This window comes from Myotis davidii, unplaced genomic scaffold (assembly GCF_000327345.1).
Source record: "Myotis davidii unplaced genomic scaffold, ASM32734v1 scaffold353, whole genome shotgun sequence".
NCBI lineage: Eukaryota > Metazoa > Chordata > Mammalia > Chiroptera > Vespertilionidae > Myotis > Myotis davidii.
This window is the reverse complement of record NW_006284335.1, coordinates 88654-114110: the sequence shown is the minus strand read 5'-3', so window position 1 is coordinate 114110 and position 25457 is coordinate 88654. Positions and strand designations below refer to the sequence as shown.

The following is a 25457-nucleotide window of genomic DNA, read 5'->3' as shown; positions in this document are numbered from 1 at the left end:
TAACATCCAAGTCAACAAAACGAGAATCACAGTTGGTGCAAAGCCCTATCTCTTTTTTATAACAATTAATATTCACCACAGGACCATGAACTAATGGGAGAAGGAAGAGGTTCCATCCAGTTCATTAAGAGAAATATTTTCAATAAAAATCCCAACACTGCTCACTAGGTGCCAGGCGTTGGTCTAATCATTTATATGCACTGGCTCCTCACATGGTCACAGAAACTCAGAGGAGGAACCATGACCGTCCCATCTGAGAGATGGAGAACTAGAAGCACAGAGCTTAGATACTTCATGGTAAAATCACACAGCCTTAGTAGGAAGTATATGAACTTCAAAGTAAAAGGTAGTAGATGTTAAATCTCTGTGGTATTTATATCTGATCAGATACATTTTTAAAAAAATATATATTTTATTGATTTTTTTACAGAGAGGAAGGGAGAGGGATAGAAAGTTAGAAACATCGATGAGAGAGAAACATCGATCAGCTGCCTCCTGCACACTCCCTACTGGGTATGTGCCTCCAACCAAGGTACATGCCCTTGACCGGAATCGAACCAGGGACCCTTCAATCCGCAGGCTGATGCTCTATCCATTGAGCCAAACCGGTCAGGGCTGATCAGATATACTTTTAAAGAACGATGTAAAAGTTTTATTTCATTAAACTGTCAATATTTGCAATGACAAAAATAACATCCTTTGCAACTGTTTGAGTGACACAAATATTAAATACAATGGTCTTATGAGCTTTAGTGAGGGAAATGTACAGAAAGTGGAAAGGAAGCCCAGAATGAGAATTAAAACTACAGTCTCCAGGATGAGTGCCTATAGTCTCCAGGAACACAGAAAAAGAAACAGCAAATATGGAGACAGTCCCTCCACTTTTCTCTGAAAAAACTACTGTGGAAAAGACTGTGTGCCAATACCCAATGTTCTTTGCCTAAGTATCCATGTTATACATCCCTTTTATTTTTTAAAACTTGTGGTAAAATACACAACATAAAATTTACCATTTTAACCATTTTTAAGTGGACAGTGCAGTGGTATTAAGTACATTTAGTGTTGTGGGACCCTCCCCACCACCTACCCCCACAACTCCTTTCACCTACAAACCTATGAAACACGAACTCCACCACTCCCTAGCCCTTGGCTTGATGTTACTTTAAAAATTATTAATCAGGAAAAAAATATCTTGGGGGCAGGTTGGTTTTCTCAAGATCTTTCCTGGTTTTCCTGTCTGCAAAGACTCCCAGAATTCAGATTAGCTGCAGCAACAAATAGTCTTTTTGGTTAGAATATCTGCTATTTCCTCCATTTGGCTTCCTCTTACATTTTGACAGAGTTACCATTGACTTCTTTCTTGCTGGGAGTCCTGGGAAAGCCTTTCTGGATGCAGAAGAGTATAAAATGGACATAAAGATGTGCAGCTACATAAACAAATAGCTTACCACCCCCCAGGATGGCACAAATGGCAACCCTGGCAGCAGCTAGCACCTGCACCCTCCGTCATCTATGTCCACACTTCTCCGAGCTGCGCACTGACAGTGTGCTCAGCCCCTTTACGTCGCTCAGTTTTCTCTGGACACTCTTTTCCACACCTTCTCCTAGGGTCTCAAGTTTCCTAGCATGGAGGTATGAGGGTATCTGTGGCTCCCTTTTCTCACCCTCCTCTCACTGCCCTTTAGAAGTGTTGAGTGCCAGGGCAGAAAGGGGGAGCTGGACCCTGCCTGTGCTCCTCAAATGTTGGAACAGGCTCCACTGGTTCTGTTTGGGGTTCAAGACCTCCATATCCTATTTTGGTTATTGATTTAGATTCTTTTAAGACATAACCCAGTCTGTCCGCTCAGGAGAACGTGAGCTCTCTTGGGTCAGGACCTCATCTATTTTTCTGGGCTGCACCCCACGAAAGGTCATCTGTTCTGTTCTGAACACTTGCTTCACCCTCATGCTGAACTTCTGCTCAAACACTGGCCCCTCCTGGTCTCTGTTACAAGGATTCTAGGGATTTGCCTGCTCTTCTCCCCCATCCTCCAGAGTGCTGTCCTAACATCACATTGGACATATGTAACACGTGGATGCTGACACTAGTGAAAGTATCAAGGACATCACCACCGCCCTGATAGGGTGTGCCTGCCCCAGAGGCAGAAATGGATTCTACCCTAAAGGAACATGGACAAACCTAGACTGAGAAGCAGCCTCCCCAGAGGTTGACAAAGTGCAGCTGGGGGCTGCCACCTGTGTGTCAACACTGTTTCCACTTGTTCATGTGCGTCTAAGGTGACTGACTGTCCGCAGACCCCGGGTCTGCAGAAAACCAGGGCTCACTCTTCAGAAACGTCTCTGCATCAACCCAGAGGAAGACAAGAAGCAGTCGTGACTGGAGGAGACATGACAACTGAATGCCAGCATGAGCCAAGATTTTCTGTTGCTAATAGATGCTATTAGAACAAATGGCAAAATGTGAGTGAGATCGGTACGGAAGATGTGCCAGTATTATTTTTCTAATTTTGATAATGTCCTCGTTTTTTAGGAAACACAAACTGAAGAGCTTAAGATAAAGGGACATCATGCCCACAATTTACATTCAAGGGACTAAGGACAAACACAGAGAGGAGCAAAAAGCAACTGCAGTAGAACATTAGTGTGTGGGGAACCTGGTAAAGGACAGCGACGAGCTCTTTGTATTCATCTCACAATTTCTTCTAGTTAGAAATTATGGGGGGAAAAAAGATCAAAGAAAGGAAAGAAGTCTTTGTGGATGACAGCCTGGCCTTGGGATCACTGACCTTTGTCCCACTCCAGCTATCAAGGCCAAGGGTCACGCCACAGGGACTCTCACCTTGTCCAGGATGCAGGCTTTGCCTTCTCCCTGCCCGCAGCTGCATGCCCCCAGAGAAGGACCACTGGGCTGTCAGCCTGAGCCCACAGCCAGTTCTCAAGCGGCTCTTACTACTCGTCCTGTTACCAACCCTATTACTTGTCTTTGTCCAGCACCCCTTCCAACCCTCCCCCCCACTCTTTACCCCAAGGCTTCAGACCTACTACTCAGCCCATCCCCATGTTATTCGCAGGTTATACCCACTGACCAAATAGAGGCCATGCAGGGCAGCCTCCTTCAGCTACTGTCCTGGGGCCTCAAATGCAGAAGGTAGAACGGATTCTCTTAGTGGAGTGGACCAACCCATTTATGGTGCCCTCGGCCCTGGGACTTGTCCCGAGAGACACCATCCCTCATCTAACACGCTGCTCCTCCTTAGGACCTGTAACAGTCTTCCCAAGCGAGAAACCCCCTGGTCCCAGGCACCCACTCCACACACAACAGTCTCTTCACCTCAAGCACATCAGCTGGCTTCTGCCCGAGTACGGGGTCTGCACTGCACTCACTGTAGCTTCTGGATGCCACACACGAACAGACGCAGAGGTTCGTTCAGACCCGAGATTATTAGTTACATTTATAAACCTCTTCAAGGTCTAAAATAAGTACTTTTTAAATAAACAACAACATACACACAAAAACCACATAAACACTGTCTTAAAAGCAGGGACCAGGACAGTCCTGAAACCTAGGAAGACTCTATGAAGGCCTTTTCTGGAGTAACGGCAGATGAAGGTCCACGAGGACCAATCACATGAAGAGAAGAGAGGTCCGAGCATCCAGTGACCCACGTGGCTTGAATGCACAACAGACAAGACACAAAGCACCACCACATTAACGACATGAATGCTGCACTCCCAGCACCAGCAGCTAACCCTTCGCTAATGCATGGCCACTGTGTTCAAGGGCAGCCCCATGAGCCTGGCCCAGCAGGCTTTTCAGGTCAAGTATATGGTGGGCAGTAGGTTACCCCACTAGACTTAAAGGCCATACATCATTTTAAACTTCAAAGAGAGGAATACAAACTAACCAAGCTCATTATTGCTAATTTGATTTTAGGCCACTCTTAATCTTAAATTTTTGGCTAATTCATATAAGGTGATTTTTACTGATAAAAACCAGTCTATAAATAAACTTACCATCGGAGGAAACCAGGGATTCAAAAACCAAATAAAGAAATGGTCTTTCTCACTAGTTCATTCTCATTGGAGATAAAGATAAGAAACTGCTCATTTTAGTCAACCTCAATTTAATTAGGGAAAGGCTTCTAAGTAAGTTACTGGCCTTAAAGTCTGAATATAAGAAACTTTAGGAAATAAACACCCGACTAAAGCTCTGTCCCCTGTCAGCAGTCAAGCAGGTGCGACCCAGTAGGGGGATCAGGAGCTGGAGGAGGAGGAGCCAGCTCAGGGGCAGGACACATGGGGCTAACACAGGTTAGGGCTTGGAGGGCAGCTGTGCCCCAGGCTTTCACTGTCTGTCTCTCTCAGCGTCAGAGGCCACACACCTAGGGAGAGAAAACTGAAGTGGGCAGGCTGGAGGTGCCAAACAGAAATCCACAAGCCTGTGGATGTCTGTGTGTCTGTAAACAGACAAGGAGGACAAGAGATCCAATACCATCCCCACCAACAACAACCAGGGCACCTCTGCAGAGAAGTCAGGAACGGCTCATAAAATGACAAAGACAACTGTGGAGGGCAGCCTGACAAGGCCCCTACGGTCCAGTAGGTGACAACAAAGCACCAAATTAAAAGATGGTGGCAATGGACTAGAAGCCACTGAAGACAGAAACCAAGAGTCACTGAATGATTAGTTTCAAAGTGCCTCCCGTGAAATACGTATCAGTTACAAACGGAATAGAACCTGTCTGGAAATGTCCCGCAGACACCCCTTCGTCACGTCCAGAGTGCACACGGACAGCCTGCACGGGACCAGGAGTAGCAGAGGGAGAGCTACTCTGCCCTCTGGAAACCAACAGGCTTCACAAAGAGAGGGTCTGAAATGAAGATAGAAATAAAGCGCAGATGCTGATTGAGTACAATGGCTATATTGTGACTATACAGGAAAGTGTCCTAGTTTGTTAGAAAAATCACACTCAGGTAGTATCTGGGTTAAAAAGAAAAAAATGCTCTTGGAACTTTCCCTGAGTTTTAAATTGGTTAAAAGAAAAACATACTAAAAAACTAACAAACCTGATTCAGGTATGCACGCCAACTCACATTAATGCCAAACAGTGTCTACACGGGCATTTGTGGCCCATCAACCGAGAGGACCTAGAACCACACAGTGCCCAGATCTGGGTTTTCAACTGCTCTCTCCAAGGAGGAGCTGACCCCTTAGAGGCAGGTTCCAGAGCAGGGAAGATGCGCATGAGCCTAGGCATCATGTGGTACCACAAAAAGCAAGAACATGCCAGGGTTACAAAGGACACTGTAGCTCAATGAATGAACTCCCAAGGCCCGAGTAATCAAATAAACAAGGACACTACATCAGTTATAATTCTAGGAATAAACTGGATAACCCCAAGTCCATACTGATACATATGGTTAAACAAATGAGCAGAAAGAAGAGACACATTTTCCTTATAGAACAATCCCAAATAATCTCCTATATAATAAAAGCCAAATATGCAAATCAACCAAATTGAGGAACAACCAGTTGCTATAATGTGCACTGACCACCAGGGGGCAGACGCTCAACTCAGGAGCTGCCCCCAGACTACAGGCCCCAGGCCAGCCAAGGCAGGTGCCAGCAGGGGGCCCCTGATCGCCCCGCCAGTCGCCCCGCAAAGGGAGGCGACCAGCAGTGGTAGTGGGGGAAGGGTCAGTGAGCAGGTGGCGCCAGGCTGGCCAAGACGGGTGCCCCCCGATCTCCCCGCCAGTCGCCCCACAGATCGGCCCTGATCACTGGCCAGGCCTAGGGACCCTACCCATACACAAATTTCAAGCACCGGGCTTCTATTATAATACAACCTTCCCTGATTGCCTTCAAAATCTTTAATATTTAAAAACTAAATTGTTTAAAATCATTATATTTACACTAGAGGCCCGGTGCACAGATTTGTGCACATTGAAAGGAAATTAATTAGAAGGTGGCCAGTGGGGCGGGACTGGGCAAGGCAGGCTGGACACACCCTAGAGCCAACCTCTCACCATTCCTCCCTGGCTGGCAGCACCTGGGACAGTGCCGGGGCTCGAAAGGCATCTGTGGAGTTAGCAGGGTCCCACTGGCAGATGGGGGTCCCTCTGCCTGGCCTGCAGGGATTGGGCCAAAACTATAAGTCTGATATCCCCCAAGGGATCTCAGAGTGCGAGAGGGCACTCTACAAAGTTGCTGTCACAAACAGCTCCTGCATTGAGCATCTGCCCTCTGGTGGTCAGTGCACATCATAGCTACCGGCCATCAGCCAGTTGGCTGGTCCCTTAGGCCTTTATATATAGAGACTAGAGGCCCTGCACTCGGGGGGTGGGGAGGGGAGGGTCCCTCCGCCCTGCCTGTGCCTTCTTGCAGTCTGGGACCCCTCGGGGGATGTCCACCTGCTGGCTTAGGCCCGCTCCTAAGCTGGCAGTCAGACATCCCTCTGGCAGCCCAGGAGCCCTCAGGGGATGTCCAACTGCCGGCGGGGAGCAGGCTCCCACCACCACCGCTGTGCTGGCAGCCATCAGCCTGGCTTGTGGCTGAGCAGAGCTCTCCCTGTGGGAGCACACAGACCACCAGGGGGCATCTCCTGAATTGAGCGTCTGCCCCTTGCTGGTCAGTGTATGTCATTGTAACCAGTCAGTCCCAGTCATTCTGCTGTTAGGGTCAATTTGCATATTACCCTTTTTTAAAAATATATGTATTTTATTGATTTTTTACAGAGAAGAAGGGTGAGGGATAGAGAGTTAGAAACATCAATGAGAGAGAGAGACATCAATCAGCTGCCTCCTGCACACTCCCTACTAGGTATGTGCCCGCAACCAAGGTACATACCCTTGACCGGAACTGAACCTGGAACCCTTGAGTCTGCAGGCCGACGCTCTATCCACTGAGCCACACCAGTCAAGGCATGCATATTACCCCTTTATTACATAGGATAGAGGCCTGGTGAATGGGTAGGGGCTTGCTGGTTTGCCCTGAAGGGTGTCCTGGATGAGGGTGGGGGTCCCGCTGGGGTGCCTGGCCAGCCTGGGTGAGGGGCTGATGGCTGTTTGCAGGCTGGTCACACCCCCTTCAGGTTGGGGGTCCCCACGGGGGTGCCTGGCCAGCCTGGGTGAGGGGCTGATGGCTGTTTGCAGGCTGATCAAGCCCCACAGTGGGGACCCTCAGCCCATGGGAGTGGCCAGTCTGGGTGAGGGGCTGAGGGCCATTTTCAGGCTAGCATGGCCACTGGCTGGAAGCAGGTATCTGGGATTTATTTAACTTCTATAATTGAAACTTTCTTGTCTTGGTCCCACTCGAAGCCTGGGTTGCCCCTAGAAACCCATGTTCCCAGCCCCTCCTTGAGCAGAGGCCAGGCCAGCTGGAAGCAGGTATCTGGCATTTATTTATCTTCTATAATTGAAACTTTGTAGCCTTGAGCAGAGCTCAAGGCCGGCCAGGGCAGGCGGGAAGCTTGGCTTCCTCCATTGCCGGGGGCAAGCAAGCCTCCTGCTCACTCCAGCTCCGTGGCTGCCACCATCTTTGTGACGGACTGATGGAATGTGGAACAAGGGTGTGACGATTAATTTGCATATTACTCTTTTATTAGATAGGATAAAGCACGTGTTCACCAAATATACCTATTCTGTAAACATATTATACAGTGGGGCCTTGACTTACGAGTGTCCCAAATAACGAGTTTTTCAAGATACAAGCTGTCTCTCAGCCGATTTTTTGCTTTGAGTTGCGAGCTAAAATTCGGGTTACGAGCCAGCTTCAGATACCCCACCGCTAGTTGGCGCAGCGAACGTCACAGTGAACGCCGCAACATCAGCCCAGCATCACGTGTCTCACTCGATCATTTTTTGATTTGACATATGAGTAATTTGAGTTACGAGCTCTGTCACAGAATGAATTAAACTCGTAAGTCAAGGCCCCACTGTACAACATAAATTCAAATCCACATCGCATTTACATGGCCTATATTTCTGTAGGTTGGCGCAGCGAACGTCACAGTGAACGCCGCAACATCAGCCCAGCATCACGTGTCTCACTCGATCATTTTTTGATTTGACATATGAGTAATTTGAGTTACGAGCTCTGTCACAGAATGAATTAAACTCGTAAGTCAAGGCCCCACTGTACAACATAAATTCAAATCCACATTGCATTTATATGGCCTATATTTCTGTAGTTATATGTAAATATGAGATGTGGATGAATTTCAACAGATAACCCAGTTCACCTAGAATAAAATCCACGCCTCCCCCCTCTACTTCATACACAGGTCTCTGAGAGGCATTGTACAATCACCTGCTGGAGGACATGCAGCTGCCAGAGCAGCCGTACCACACCTACCGTAGGACACAGCACAGCACCGTGAGATGAGTGGGCACGCTGGCTGGGTTGAGCATGGCTGGAGTGTCTGACCTCATGCAGGCCAGGAAGGCCCTCATCCTGCGGTTCTTGTCCTCCACTGCCTTCCCCAGCCAGAGCCTCTTCAGGTTGGGGCAGGTCCACTCCCTGAAGGCAAGAGCTTCCACCAGTTCTGGAGTTTGCGGAGATTTCCCTTTGTAAGCTGCCCACTCCTTAATGATCACTGGTGAAACCGCTAGAAGGAAATCAGAGGAGAAGCATTTATGCCCCGTCTCAGCTCCTTTAAGCCTAACAAAAGTAAACTGCTCTAGTAGTGACAGCCTGAAGATGTTACCTCTCATGTAACAATACATCCTCTAGTTAGCAAGCCACTAGTCATCAGTTCACATGTCTAAGACATTTGTTGTTACTCTATGTACTTTAATCCTTCATTTACATTTTCAGTGAAGCCACCAATAAATTTCTTCTCAATCAAATCATGACTTGATTTCCCCATATAACTATAATATATATAAATTTAAAATGTTAGTCAAAATTTGTTTTAATATAAAAATCCACTAATAGTTTTATTAATAACAACTGGCATAATTCACAGAAGTATGTAATTATCATGGAAGTCCACAGAAAATCCAAGTTAGATAGCTAATCTTTTTCTACATAGATAAATACTTCTACTAATTAGATTTGAGAAAGAATTTACAATTGGTAGCCACTTTACTTAAGGACCTCTTACTTTAACAAAGATAACAAAATGTTAAAGGATTAGCAAGAGCAAACTACCATGCAGTGAGACCCTGAAAGCTGAGTAAGGCTGCAAGCAGAAGCAATAGTTCATGTTAAGAAATCCAAGGTGACACCAGTATGCAGTAATTCTATTCAGCAAGACTAAAGACAAAGTGTAAAATGCTCCATTTTCACTCCAAAAAAAGCAAGACGTTCTAAGTTGATATAACACAAAACAATGACTTTTATCCGCAGTTGTTTTACCACTATTAATGTCATTAATTCTTAAAACACACAAATATGTACATTCTTCCACATAATTTCCAAGTAAAGGAAAGGAAAACTATGGCGGGAATACAATGAAGACAAGACCTACTGCAGAGCAATGTGTTATGACTTAATCAATGGTAAAGTTTGAGTGTGCATTTTGTAAGGAACATTAAGTATCAGAACTAAAGCAGAGCCCAGTGAGCTGTGCAGCGGCCAACATGGAAGCCAGGACGGCACTATGATTCTATCTAATGAGATCTTTCACACCTCAATTCTTTCCAAGTAACAGTACCCCACCGTGGCTCATTTTCCCTAAAGTAATGCTTGCAGCAGCTGAGAGACCAAGAAATCCAAATCCTGATAAAGTTAAATAATTAACAGGTCATCTCTAGCTCCATACCAAGTCTAAACAGAGTAAGGCGAGAAAGAATCTTGTCAGAGGTCAGGAAGAGCACCAGGAGTCTGGTACTTGGACACACGCACTGAGTGAGCACCGGGAAAGCAAGCTGAGCACATTCGCCCCAGGCAGCCACGTGGAGGCCATGCTGCAGAGAAGTGCTGGGCCACACCCTGAACAGAGGTGCAAGTCAAGGTAGTTCCAGAAAATTTTCCTCTTATAAAAGAGTTACTGTTTTGTCCCATTCATTTACATTTTAATATCTTCATGTTTAAATGTTAAAAGAAAACTTAAAATGCTTATTTTAAAGTCCATCAAGTCAAAACAGGGATACACATGTATTAAAGTATATGCATTTTTGTGTTCATCAATATTTTTAGGTTCCAGACACAGACCCAGTAAGCTCCAGCATCCAACAGACCCTGTCCTCAGACTCACAATCTAGCCACCCCTTCCCCGCAGTCCTGCAATATCCCACAAGCAGAATGTGGCCCTATAAAATAAGCCATTCACCAGTTTCTATTAGGTTACACCACAAAATTCATTTTCATACCAAAAAAGAATTAAATGCACAAATCTATTTTTATTCCTAAGTAATACCTTCATTTTGGTGGCAAAAATTTATTTAAAGGAATTGATTAGATTGTATCTATGGTTGTACAACTAGTTAATTTGGCTCTCACCCCTCCCCCAAAACACATACGCACGCAAAGTATGAATTTCCTAAATCTTAAAAACCTTGGAATATAGTGCCAGAAGTCTCCTTTGAGTTTCTCAAGAGGCATCCATACTAAACCTATCTTCATTCATTCACTTCTTTCCCTTTCGTAAGCTTTGCTCTTGTCTCTCTTTATTAATTTTTTAGCATCATTTTATTATTTTATGTCGTTTTCATTCTAGAAGTGAATTTTGGTGGAGGATTTTCATTCTTACATTCAGAATGCTTACACCTCTACCTACTTTATGTCCCAAGTCCCACATCAAAGGTAAGTGGAGGTTGGAGATGCCTCTTACAAGTGGCTGTTCCCCTTGAGGCTTCTCTGCAGTTGCCCTGGACAGCTGTCCACACTAGCTCTGAGGGACCGAAGTCTGCCTGCATTTCCCTGGCATGAAGCTGTGTGCTCACATCCCACACCCCTCGCAGTGGCTAAAGATGGGCCTCTCTACACACTAGCACCCAGGACCGTGGCTGATGCTTGTGAAAGGTCTGACCAATCCTCGCGGGGACATGTAGTCAGTGCCCCTCAGGAACACAGGATGGGGCGGGGGAGACTGCAGCTGTGAAGAAGGTATCAGATGTATTAATAATGTCCTCTCATCCTTCTATGCATTTTTGTTGCCTAGCTGCACTATTCATGACAAGAATGGCTCAAATCTAATTTCGGAAATACATGTCTTTATCAGACAAAATAAATGTGCAATAACACAAAGCTTTGTTCCAAAGCAAAGCTGTCCCTGGCTTGCTTTATTTTTAACACGTGTGTATCTGTTTTTAAACAACTCAACATTTAGAGATCTTTTGTGTATATCACCACTTAATAGCTGTGGAACCTTTGGCCAATTACTGGACAGGGCCAAAACGTGGGTGAGACAGGTGAGGCACCCAGGGTTGGGGAACCAACTTCCATGTGCCCATGTGAGAATGCGGGTTTTCTTAAATTCTGAGCTGGGCCTCTCACCAACTTCCCTGCCACCCCACCCTCAATCCTGGAACCAGGAATGACAAAAGGGCCAATGAGTCACTCTGCAACAAGACCCCAAAGAAGAAACACAAGGGCACCTTACACCCTTGTTATGTGGTAATAACTGGCTCAGTACATTAGATTAACTAACGAAGATTGGTATTTTATAGATTAATGAATTCCAAGGAACATCCCATTTTGGGGTTGACATGTGGTAGCCTCTGCTTTCTAAAATGCCAACACCGGGTGGCTGGCACACACAGCACCTCCTCCCCTCTGGCTCCTGGCCTCTTCCTGAGGCACTGCTGTTCAGGAGGGAGGGCAGCTCACAGAAACAAGCAGATGCAAAGGGGCCAGCTAACAAGTCATCTGGGCTCTTATCATTTCTACAAAACCACTGGGTATGCAGGGATCCTCTGGATGGAACTGGGCAATGGATTTCAAGAACACCCTGAGCACATTCTGGGCCTTAGCCAAGAGCACTGTGGTGTGATGGTGACACTTTAGAAAGACAGGTTCATGCTGCCTTGTTAAAGCAGAACAGTTGGCTGATCCAGCTGCTGGCCATGAAAAATCTTATGTCATCGTAAACAAAACTTCATCTTGTCTTCACTACTGACATAAAAGCGGACAATTGCAAGAAGTAGGCTATGTAAAAAACAATGTTAGATCATCTTTCTTACCTTACACTAAATCAAATTTTTACATTCGAAACAATTCGTCTTCTTGCCACCAGAAGCTAAATTTATAATGTACTTTCATTATGTAAAGTACCTCTTCCAAATACAATTTCAGTAGATAACACACTGTTATACTTCACCTCTTAGTAAATGTTTACCTCCAGACATCAGTCATCCTCTACCTTGGAAAATCTGTTATGATGCTGATTTTGAGATCCATTCCAGACCAGAAATAACGAACATGTTCCATTTTGTAAGCCAATTCCAGCTGACTTGTAGGAGCTGCCTATAGGGCAACATAACGAAGTACGTCTCTAAACTCAGTGCCAGGGCACTGTGACCAACACCAGTGCCGGCTGGGGGCTAAGGAGTGACAGTCTGGCCTGTACACAAAGTGGTTACAGGTGAGAGAAAAAGGAGGGGACAGAGGACTTCCAAGACTTCGACCACCTGGATCTTCGGTCTGTGTCTGTGTGTGCATGTGTGCACACATGGGTGTGTCTGTGCATGCTTTGTGTATTTGGGGTGGAGTCTTTTACTTGCTGAGCTTTCCTGGGGTTATGGTAAAAAAGCCACACCACACAAAGAAATAAAAAACAAACTCCAGTTCCTTCATATCAGGGCAGAAACAAAAACATCGGTTCAATGACAGCTTAGCTCCTTTCCTCCTACTGGGAAAAGCGCCGGTTAACTTCCGCAGTCGGTACACAGGTGGAGGTCCAGATGGCTCTACATCTCCTTATGCTGACAACACCTCTGTGCACACACCTCCATGACTCTCAGGGGTAAAAGACTGATTTTTTCCCTTTAAGTTTTCTACGTCTGAAGCTAAGGGCTGCCCTCTGTCCATAAAAATATACATGTACAGTAGACCACCGGGTACAGGGACAAACATGGTGTTTGAGACACATAGTAAATGCTATTCTAGTCTTTCCTTTCCCTAGTAATATCATTCCTAGTATATTATAAACTCAAGTTCAAGGGCTCTGACGTAGATATAATCCAAGAGTGACCTCTGAGCCAGGCCGCCTTCCTATGTCTCTGGAGCGCGGCTGTTCACAGTTCTGAGAGGAAGAGGCAGTTCGCTAATGCTAATTCTAGAAAGCTTTGTGGAATAAAGAAATTCAGATGAACAGATATAAGCAATCTTCATATATATTTTAAAAAGTACACTGATAGTGGTCATATTGAAGTACTGTTTGTAATACAATCCACAGTGGACAAATTTAATTATTTTTAACAGCAGTCTCAATTATTTGACACAAAATTTTCAAAGCAAAAAAAAGGAAAAACCAATGTTCTTTTTGGCTTTTCTTGATAGTTTAAAAAGTAAAGAATAAATACGGAGAAATTTGTATTCAAGTACTCATACTTGAACTTGCTTCCTATTAATATAAACTCACCTCATGTTTATAATTTATGTCCACCTACTGTCTACAAGTCTGTTTCTTTTACTTACTTAATTTTGAGGTACTGAGGAGACTTACTACAAACAAAAAGGTCAGTTTTATAGAGGACAATAACTTTAACACGTGCAACTCCCTGAGCTTTATTTCCTGATTTTTAATTCTTCTACGATAGCTGAGGCAACTCACTGCCCTGCTGTCTTTTTATTTATTTTATGTTTTAATTGATTTTTTAGAGAGAGCAGAAGGGAGAGGGAATAGAAAATCAGTGATGAGAGAGAATCATCCATTGGCTGCCTCCTGCACACCCCCTATACTGGGAATTAAGCCAGCAATCCAGGTATGTGCCCTGATGGGAATCAAACCAGTGACCTTGTTTCATGAGTGGATGCTCAACCACTGAGCAACACTTGCCGAGCTGTCCTACCATCTTTTTAGAGCCTGAGCCCTTTCTTCTGGTCCCTTCCATTCACCCTTGGGGAGCATGCTAGGAACCCGAGCCCAGAGGCTGAGTAGTGCCCCTAGGAAACAGAGCCACAGGGCAGCAAAGGCCAGAGCAGGGCAGGAACATGTCTTAGAAGCAGCTCCCTCACCTGATTTCACATACAAAAGGCCAGTAGGCCAGGGCTGGCTGAGACCGTACCTGTCTCCAGACAGCCTTTATTCTAGCAGCTCTAGAAGCAGTTTCCTGGTCCCAAATCCTCCACTGCCACCATACAGCTGCCACCTCCAGCTGTCACTGCCACCACCCAGCACATGTGGCCAAATCTGCTTGTGTGGGGTCAGGAGTGTTTTGCTGATTGTACATAAACTACGTTAGCCATATTAATGACTTTAAAGTGAAACATTGATAAATCACACAAAAATTCATCATAGATTATGATCAATTAATCATAAGGACATATGTCTTAAAGTAAGAGTTAAATATTTTTAAACAACCCTTCAGACTCAATACGCCCTTTAACGAATTCTTTCTGATGACAACCCTCCATGGAAACGCCTGTCACAGTGGCCACACAGCACATGCACCTGCATGAACAGCGTTCTGTGCTGTATTAGATCAAAGCCCTCAATTTCAAAAGTGGCTGCATCCCCCACGTGAGTAGGCAGATTCACTGGAACCCACATAGCATGGTTTTGGCCACCAGACACCAAAGTGGACGGCAGAGCCAGCAGGTATTTGAGGAGCATATCTGTCCCCAGACCCCATGGGGCACTTTTACATGGTTTATGAATCTTCTGCAAAGTCCCACTGACTTCCTTTCACCCAAGAATGATCACAGGTAAAACAAGATTTTAACAGACTCATCTTTGAAATCTTGTCAACCAAGAACTCCCCAGAAACCATTCAAGGTCAACCTCTTTCAGCACAACCAGACACTGTCATTTTCCCCTCTCATCCAGAGTGCCAAGAAGCTTACAGCATTTTCTCCTTAAGAACATGAAATGTGTAGTCACTTAGCTGTTCCAGGCATGGACACCTAAAGCTGTGGCATCATCAGAATCAGTGTTTAGAGCCAGCTGGAACCTAATGAAGAGTCCTAGGAAGCAATCTTAACACTGCTAAAGAGGACAGAGAGTTGCAGAGTGCACAGAAGATTCCACGGACAAAATTCAACCACGTGGAGATGTGCCGTTCTAGTTATGAGATTGGTGGATGTGTATTACTATATATAAGCCTTTTCTGCAGGCTGTTTTCCCCTTATTAACATAACGAATGCACGAAAGAAATTCAATGTTATCAGCTCCACCAAAAGACCACAATTCTAAAGCCACTTGTGAATGTTTCACTCACCAAACTTATAAGCTAAAAGGTCTCTCAACTTGGAAATTCACAGGTCAAATTTACACATCTTTCCAGAGGTAAATTTTTATTTGTAAAAGCACTTTAATAATACCTTTCTCTAGATAACATTCAAGTTCCGGAGGCTAATTCAGCTTTGTCTAGAGAGGGGGCATTGAAACCAGCCTTTCTTTCCCATTTCAAGGTTTCCTCTCTGCCACAGTCCCTATCCTTTTTTTCCCAAACTTCAGTGGCTCCTCCTTGCCCACAGAAAAGTCAAAACCCACGTTCCTAAGTCACCTGAGCAGAAAACACTGCACTGTGTTTAGCTGACCTTTGCCAGACCCTTCGTGACTATGCATTGTCCACAGGAGCGTCGTTCTCAATACCCTACACTTCGGGTCTCCATTCCAACAAACCCTGTATTTGCATCAGTTACTCATTCACTTTTTTACTGCTGCTGGACACTCCCCAAGGAGAGGGACACACGGCATTAACACACATATATCCAATGTGCCATTTAAGAAGTATTAAATGTTGAACTACACTTGGCCATTTGGTGCCTCGGCCCTTCTGTGATAGAGGAACACCCCATTCCAGTGTCACCCCTAAGTCCAGGCCATTTTCCTTGTAACAGCTGGCTCCCTTTCCCAAACCAAACCAGACATATTTCAGTCCAGTTATTGCCTTCAAGAAAGGTAGCCCGAGTACCCCACTCCCCCTTCCCAACTAACCCTAACAGCACTCCTCCTTCTATTCTCTTTGCTAAATTCATCTTCTCCCCCCACTCAGTACTTCCCATTGGCCAAAAGTGACACAACAACAACAAACGACTCTACATCCTGCACTTAAAAACAAATCAGAGGAGCGGGGTGGGGGTGGTACGGAGAAGGAAAGGAAAGAGAGATGCCTACTGAGTTGTCTCTGAAGCCAAGGCCTCTTCCACTCATCTCAGCCATGTCTGAAGAGTGTCTGGCGTGCCTGCCTCTTCCTTTCCTTTGCATCCCCCGGTGCCTCTCCCACTCGATCTAGAGTCTCACGGAGCCCATCCGAGACTTCCCAAGCGTATCACCCATCTCCCTTCATCTCTGATCACTCCATTCCAAGGCCCTCCTGCCCCAGCTAGAGAGCTGGCCTGCTGCCGGCAAGCTGACCCTGGCATTTCTCTGTGAGATAGTGCTGAGCCCTGCGGTGTGGTCTACACACTCAGCCCTTCACTACAAACTGCCTCTCTCTTGCTTATGCTCAGAGGATGCCAGTCCATTAGTGAATATCTACCCCTGCCCTTTGCTTCCCCTACTGTCTGCTAACAGGACAGCCTCTCCCAGGCCAGCAGGACACCTGCAACACCAGGTACAAAAGAACTGACGAGGAGGGAGGGAGCATGCTGCATGTTGCTAGCTGTGCATTCCAGTATTTTTAAACTGCAGACCTGTAGCACGGCAGAAGAGATTAAGACTCATTTCCTGAGAGTACCTGCAGCTCACTGCGACACAGAACTTCCTGAACTGGAGGGCAAGGACAAAGCAGATGCAAAGGACTCACGCTGCCCACTGCTGAGGGTGTGAACGGAGCACACCACCCACATTCAGGCTGCTGTGAACACTGCAAAGGGGAGCTGCCCTGGAATTCACCTGAGGGACCCCAGGTTGAGATCACTGAAAACGGCTGAGAATTCTGTTGTATAAAGAACTGTGTTCCTGGAACACACAAATAAAAATAAGAATAGCCTTTCACCATGAAAACCAAAATGGTGATACAGTGCTGAGGACATGGCAGGAAGTCCTGCATGGTTCTGTGTAGCACATGCATTCTAGGCCCAGCAAAGAACCAAAGGGGGAGGGAAGGGCTTCACAGCAGAGCAGGTGGCCTGGGTAGGCCAGCACGGAAAACTGAACAATCCTGTGCAAAGTAAGAAAGGTCCTAATTTTCTGGGCATATGAATCATGATGCAAGGAAAAGTGAGAGTATGTACAAGGTGAGAAAATGTACATCAGGAGCATCCTGGGCCTCACAAAGAGTGCCCGCTGACAAGCTGGCCCTGACCGAGGCAGCTAAGGGCGGCCCCTTTGGGGCCTGCACCACCTTTTCCAGCTACAGTCGCACAAACAGCCCAGCACCACTCTCAGCACAGCTGTCCTCAAGCAGGGGTAGTGATAGCCAGATGCTTCATTTTAAAGGCTTACAGAAATCATAACTTTGTCATAGTAAAAAGGACAAGAATCTATGGACCTGAGTTTTCAGCATTGCTAGAATCTCTGTGGTTAAATTCCAAAGGTAAGCCCCACTTGTACACCCGTCCCTGAGGGGATCAGCTGCACCCATCCCCCAGGTCTGCACTGACCTGGCCCCATGCAGGTGATCTGTCACTACTTCTCCTTAGTAGGTGGACAAGACTGTAGTCTACAACTTCACAGTTCATAATATTCTTATTTCAGACTATAAATTTTGGAAAACTTTTCTATATTGCCTACTAAATATACAATGACTTTTATATTTGCTATTAGTAGATAATATTACCTAGAACAAAAAGGCACTTTTACTAGAAGATGGAAACCGCTTTGACCTCAATGTTTGCCAATGTTTGAAATAATACTTTTTGTCTTTGTACTTCTCCCTCCACCCCAGAGTGGATCAGCTGGGGTCTGAGGGAAACCATCACACACGTGCCCTTTGGCATCGGGGCTACACCAACCACACAAAGCGGTGAGCGCACAGCTGGTGGGGCCTCTCAGGAGCACTGACCCCTGCAGAGCAGACGCTGCCGTCACCCTGCCTGGGACATGCCACCCACAGCAGGACGGTGACTGTCAGGGCCATTTGCAGATCAGTTTAAGGCATAACCTACAGTTTTAGCATTTTACCAGATAACCACTATTACTGAGATGTTACTGAGAGAAAAAGCTCGCGGTTGTCTCCTTTCCTAAGAGCCCAAATGAAGCCCACCTTCGCTGCGAGGGGGCACTCAGGGTGATCTCAGTCATGATTCTTCTAAGGCTTTAGAAAATGCACATGAGAATATGAGGAACCGAGGAAAACAAACAATGGATTTTACAGTACATACATTCTGGTGGAAGTCTGTTCTTTCTAAAAGCAAGTCTCTCAGTTTTCTTTCTGCTTTCTGCCAAGCTAAACAGGACTCCGTAAACATACTGACGAACTGGCCTATAGAGCAGGGCGGCGGGAGGCAGGTCTTTGCTGGCTTCATCTTCAATAGAAACAGCAATTTTGATTTCACCCTTTGCATGGAAGAAAGCAGAATAATATTGCACATTTTTCATGTTGAATTTACAATAAACTCAAAGAAATACACTGTATTATCTCCAGTTAATGACATTGCAATTCTATTCCAAATCAGTTATTTCACAACTTGTCTACATCAAGATTTTTAGGGAGAGTTCATTTAGTAGGTTGTAGCCAAAACATATGCTCAAAGAGTCAAAATAAAATCTACATGGTTTTATTTTCAATCTGGAACCAACAAAAGAAAACCACATGACTGATCCCCAAGTCTTTGAAACAATATAGACAGAAAACATCAGATGGCAAATAGGATAGAAAATGCTGAGAACTTGCAAATTTTATGAGAGTCAGGATGGTCATATGTAATGGAATTCATAATTTTTAATGACCTACATGAAATCCAAGAAACTAGTATCCTGAATATAAAATGGTCAGTTTCTCTTTACCAATTTCTTCCATAAAAAATTACCACATAGAACTCTCTGTAATGCTGTTTATTTGTAAAGTTTTCGGCATGTAGCAGGCCTCCACCCTAGTGCAGCCAGTACTTGAAAGACATATCTCACTGGGTGAGTGGGCATGACAGCTGCTGAGACAGAACATGAAAGGCGTCCATTCTGTTCACGGTCCCAGGCCAGCGGGCAGGGTTTTCACCGTGGTGCAGGACCATGCCTCCGGGAGACAAATGACTACTGTGATCATAAGCAAAAACTCTGTGGTCCAGCCTGGATATTTTATGGCATTGAGGTACATCAAGAGATTTTGCAAGGAATTTTATTTACATATATTTATAACAGAAAAATACGTTTATGACCTTCAATGTCTACTAAATTTATTCATATATCTCTTTGGATAATAATTTCATAACAATTGCTGTTTCTTTCACACACATTTAACTTCAGAATTGGTCTTTCTCCTGACCCTCAGAACCTTTATATGCTAGCATGGCGAGCACTCTCAACTAGGGAGTACCAATTCCCTCAATATGATGAGGTTTTAAAACTCTACATTCCTACAAAGCTTCATCGCAGTGAGACTGCCTCCGCGTAGACAACTTGGTAACAGAGGTGTGAGCTCACTGAAAGCAGCAGGCCTTCCAGTCTAAACTTTTCCCTAATACACTGAAAAATTTTAGGTGACATTTTAAAATCAGAAAAGACAGACAAGTTTACTTTTCTTAACCACAATCATTTTTATCAAAATTTGCCCTTGAAATCAGTGAGTAATGAAGATGAGCAGTTTGCAGCACTCATACTGATCTAATAGATCGCCCAGCCATAGCCACCAGCGTGGCAGGGCACACACAGCAGGGCCCAGGGACTTTATATCCCAAACAACACCAGGGGAAAGGGCACAATCTTCTGAAAACCTTGGTCCCTTTAACTTAGCAAAATGCTTATCCATCAACAGTAACTTTTCACTTACCCTTACAATTTATGTTGAACCTGAAAAATAAAATGTTTACTTTACAATCACAATTTCAAAAGTGATACTTAATACACGGATACCCATATCAAATAATAGCTGAGATTTGGAGGCAATTACAATTTAAAAATAAATTAAAAGAGTTGAGTAAATAGTGCTGGTCAAAATAGTCTTCGGTTTATAAACGTAAGCAATGTTGAATTAGTTAACAATCGAAACCCAGCTGGGGGTGCTGGAAACAGGAGTAACTTTGGCATTCGCTGCCTCCCTTTTACAAACCACAAATGGATTGCAGAAAATAGAAAGAAAAAAGTCTGATTATACACGGTGGTATAGATGCTGATGAAAACATTAAAAACACAAATAGTAATAAACCAATTCTGCATGAGAAGTCTGGTCACCAAGATAACTTGTTAAACTATGAGTCTGTGATAATAAGTACCAAAATAAAGACTACAAATCACTGAAGAAATTTAAATACACATAGATCCATTCAAGACACCAAGAATCAAAACCAATTAATGCCACACTGAATAACTATTTAAGCATGCATTTAATAAGACTAACAACAGGAAATTATTACACTATGTAAAAAGATAAATTGCATTTTCTTACTATGATTATGTTACAACCCCTGTATTCCATTTTTTGCTAGAAGTGCTTTAAAAATCATACGCAATGAGATGGAAGAACAAGTCAAAATACACAAAGTCTTCTCAGCCACCCACAAAGGGGGCATTTCTGGGGCTGAGAACCATATTCGACATTGGAATTAAACCTGACATAATGGCACAAATGCAGTGTAAGAAATTTTGAAATTAGAAATAGAGAATAAAATTACAAGTCAGAAAATAATGTGATGTGTCATTAATTAGAAGTTTAAGAAATATTTTATACTACATTGAAGGAGAAAATGAGACTTTTCCCAAGTTCTTTTACTGTATTTACAAATATACATTTTTGTTATTTTTGCTCCAAGTTTAGAAAGGGGAAAATGAATTCTGTTTCAAGAAATTTATAAGATAGAAAAACAGTTCCAAAGCAAGCAGCCATACCCCAGGAGTGACCACTGCACATACCTTTGTCAGGACGTGGAAGATGTACGGGTACATCAGCCCCTTCTTGTGACGGTGCTCGGCTACTCTCAGCACCTCGGGTGCAACAGGGGGCAGAGGTGGGGTGGTGATGTCCATGTGGTTCCTGGTGGGCATGGAGAGGAGGCATGGAATTGGCTGGACAGTGCCAATCTGGCTTCCCTTTCCTTCAGCAAGCTGGCTGCCTGAAGAAGCAGTGGACGAACCTTCTACCTACAGAGCAATGGGTGAAAGAGGAAAACAGGGTCATGCCATGCTGTCCGTCCACCTGTGACACAGAGTCCTGTCTAGAGACACAATTAACACCGTCACCACCGGAAGACAAGGGAGCACTGACCCACCCGTGTGGACAGAGGGAGAGGTGAGTGGATGCCCACCTGCCTGTGTTTGGGAGTGGCGGGGGGCACCATAGCTTTTCCCTTGAGTGCTCTGTGGGGAGACAGTAGCTTTCTGGGCTTGCTAACCCATGTGGCGAATTTCTGTTTACACTTTCCTTGCAGACTCTGCCTAACACCAAGTAAGCATGGCCCTCTCTACAGATGAGGAAACTAATGCTCAGAGAGCATGTCATCTATCCATGGCTATGCGACCAGTAACTTGTGGAACTAGGACTCAAATCTAGGCCTGACTCAGCTGTGTTCTTCACCACCACAGCTGGTATCTAAAGAATAATCAAAAGCCCAAATGGTTTGATCATTATAAAGCCCCAAATTAATTACACACAGGAAGGTGTTTATGAAAAATTAAAGCAAAAAACAAGCTAATTCCACTAAAATGGGTGAGTCTATCTATATATACTGACACAGAAATCTGTGCTTGATATATTATTAGTTGAAAATTCCCCAGACTGTAAAAATCACCTGCCAAAATAAGGAATGTGTATAAATAAATAGGAATGAGAGTAGAGCATCGCAAGGCAGTGGGACCAAGGGAAGGGAAGGCAGAGGGGGCTCTTAGTTTTCTTTATAAACTTTGGCAAAGTCTGAATTATTTACCAAGAGCAATTATTATTTGTACAATAAATTATTTTTTTCTTTCTCACAATAAATGTTGGAAATAATACTGCTTATTGTTTGATTCTATGTCACCCTAGATATATATTTTTCTGTTGTGAAAAAAAAATAATGCATTCTTTACAATGGTATGTAATTAAGTGCTGAATTTTACCCCTTAAAACACAAAGCGCCATGCTTAGTCGTAAGAAGAGCAATGCCTGGAAACCTCCGAGTGCTTCCCACAGGCCCCCTTTCACAGGATGCAGACACACTGGAAGGTGCTTGTAAACAAGAAGCATCCATGAAGCTTATTTATAGGACAATCATTCCACAGTGACAGTATTTCTGAGTTTTAAGTGGATTTCTGATATTCCGTCACCTTGTATGTAAACATGCCTTTTCCAGCCAGAGACCTTGTCATCTAAGTGACTGCCTATAGGAACAGAGGTGGCTTTGCAGTTAAAAAGATACTTCTACATATCACCATTAATAGCTAGGAGCAGAAAAAGGGGAGAAGAGAAATGTAGTTTATTTTCACTTTTACTGTAGACATCGCAATGCTTTCTCACTTAATCCCCACAAAGACCCTATAAGATTGCGGTCGCCAACCAGTGGTCCATGAGGTCCGAAAGGTTGGCGACCGCGGCTATAAGAGACAGTGCTCTGGATAGCTCTAGTGCTTGGCCAGACTAGGCAGCCAGCAGACAGGGTCAGATTTCTACCAGCCTCCTTCCCCTGCCCCATATGACTGTGATTGCCCTTCCCCCTGCCAATGTCTGTATTACTCACAATATACTTTAAAAAAGAGTGTTTTACTTTCAAACAATTCCTAATACCACATGCTGAAAGAGCCAGGACTCGAGAGAATGAGAGGCGTGAACCTACTACCTTTGTTTGGTCTCCTGGGTCTTCCCGCGCTTGAGGCTCCGAGTGGCTTCCTGTCTTCTCCCAGCCAATTTTGTTCCCACTGACATGGCTGAACATAAAATGCACATGATTACTGTTAGTGTCAACTACTTTCCACACATGCTCACGATGATAAGAAGGGCCTGGGTGACAGACTCAAGAATAACCCTTGTGCTGTACTAATCTCGCCGCCCCCAACAATCCATCTCTAAGGAGAACCCTACACAGGAGCACTTTCTGCCTATTTCCAACAGGCAGGTGATAACCACTCACTGTGGAAGAGAAAGCAAGTGCCTAGCCCATGCCAACCACTCAGCTTCAAGATGGTCTAGGATGTGCTGGCGCCACGAGATACAAAAGACACAAATGCAACATTCCCTTTTATCTTGGAGAAACAAGATAAAAAAACCCACATTTAATTGACAATTGTCAGGCAGTAGAATGTTAAGTGTTATCTGAATCACGTTACTCATAACTTATAAATAAATGTAAGGTATTCTGTGCCAAGTGACAACTCACAGGGAGGCCAGCCTCCTCATGGGAAAGCTCGTGGGAGGGAGGGAGCTAAGGCTTGGGTGACACACAAGGCCGAGTCAGAAGTAGATGGTACCTTCCAGGCCCCAGAGAGGAAACAGGTTTGTGAGCTCAGAGAACAGGGAGTTAACTGAACTTTATTTGGGGAATAACTTTACTTCGCAAAGTAGTAGAAAACAGGGTGAGGACAAGAGATGGGGAAGATTATGGAGTATCTGAAATGCCAGCATGAGGAGGTATTTCAAACAGCATTTTTTTTTAAACTGTGGGTTTTGACCCACTAGGAAAACAATCTAGTGGGTTTAAGCAGCATTTTTTAAACACTAAAATGGAACAGAACAGAATGCAGTGAATGTGGTATGAATGGTATTATTTCACGAATTCTTTGCTCATTTGGTCACTACAGGCCACAATGTAAGAGAAGTTTATGAGATGTAAGAGGTTTGTGAGAAGCATCCTCCTGGAGCAGCCAGAGCTACAGCCTTTGGCAGATAAGACAATGTCCCCATGGGGACAACGCCCCTTCACTCGCCCTCCCCTGCAAAGCTCTGGGCTAAGAGTACCTTCTAAAATCAGTGCTAGACACAGGCATGCTAGCAGAGCATTTCACTGACTTGCCTTTCTTACTGGCCCATGTGACAGATGGAGAGATTTTAAGACCCACTAATCCTCCTATCTTCCATAGGTACACAGCCTGTCACAGGAGAACCCCGCAGCTGGGTCTTGGGCCCACCCTGCAGGAGACCCCAGGCCCCCTCCTTGACATACTCAGTACATTCAGTCACTCTGTTAGCCTCTGAAAGGTAAGAGAGTGAACCTCGGCAGGTCTGGCGTGCACTCTCTGATAACGATGAGGATAAGCACCTCTCCATGGGTGACATCTTTTGTGGCATGCCTTGTCAAATCATCTGAACATTTTCTACATGATACTTCTTACGGACTTATAGGAAGTCAGTACATGTTCTGGATGCAAGCTCTTGGTCAGGTATAAGGATTAGAAGTATTTTCCATACCCTGTTGGATTGCCGCTCCTCCTTCTCCATGGTAGACTGGTGTTTATATGTGACGCCTCACACTGAAGGTTTTGGCTGCAATATTATCCTAATGCAGCCTTTCCCAACCATACCCTCGCCCTGCCATTCTCACTGCTGTTTCCTTCATGGCATGTATCACTTCCTCATGATCTGTAATTATTGTCTGTTTTAATAACTAATTATAAATTTTGAGAATAGGACCTAGTAGCCATCATCGAGCAGGTACCCAACTATTAAAGATACATGGCAAAGAAGGCATCGCTTTTATGTGATACTAGAGGCCCGGTGCACGAAATCTGTACACAGGTAGGGTCCCTAGGCCTGGCTGGCGATCAGGGCCAATCTGCAGGGCGACCAGTGGGGCAATTGGGGACCCCACTCACACAGCCTTGGCTGGCCTGGCACTGCCTATTCACCGGCCCCACCCTCAGCCTCCACCATTTGGGGCCTGCGGGCTGGGGGCAGCTCCTGCTTTGAGTGTCTGCCCCCTAGTGGTCAGTGCGTGTCATAGTGAACAGTCCTTCTGCTGTTTGGTCGATTTGCATATTAGGATTTTATGTCTATAATCCTATCTAATAAAAGAGAAACATGGTAATTGGCGTAAGACCGCTACCCTTCCCATTGGCTAATCAGCAAGATATGCAAATTAACTGCCAGCCAAGATGGTGGCTGGCAGCCAGGCAGCTTGAAGCTAACATGAACCTTGCTTGCTTCAGTGATGGAGGAAACCAACGTTCCCCCCCTGCCTTGCCGGCCTCTGAGCTGCAGTTTGAAACATTGTTACAAATACAGAAGCTAAACAAAACTCCAGAAACCTGTTTTCAGCCCGGCAGGATCTCAGAGCTGGAGTTGATACAGTGTTTCGATTATAGAACCCAAACAAACCAGATACCTGCTTTCAGCAGCAGGGGTCT

General features: G+C 44.8%; 1 protein-coding gene across 2 annotated transcripts in view; it reads right to left on the bottom strand.

The window, feature by feature from the left end:
• Nucleotides 1-25457, bottom strand: part of FAM120A (family with sequence similarity 120A) — a 112174-nt gene that overhangs the window by 24814 nt on the left and 61903 nt on the right. For both annotated transcript variants that reach the window (XM_006754437.2, XM_006754438.2), the window contains exons 8-11: nucleotides 22958-23045; nucleotides 21060-21287; nucleotides 18377-18551; nucleotides 8354-8606 (exon numbers count right to left, since the gene is read on the bottom strand). In XM_006754437.2, the coding sequence (XP_006754500.1) occupies nucleotides 8354-8606; nucleotides 18377-18551; nucleotides 21060-21287; nucleotides 22958-23045 (744 nt within the window). The remainder of the gene's footprint in view (nucleotides 1-8353; nucleotides 8607-18376; nucleotides 18552-21059; nucleotides 21288-22957; nucleotides 23046-25457) is intronic.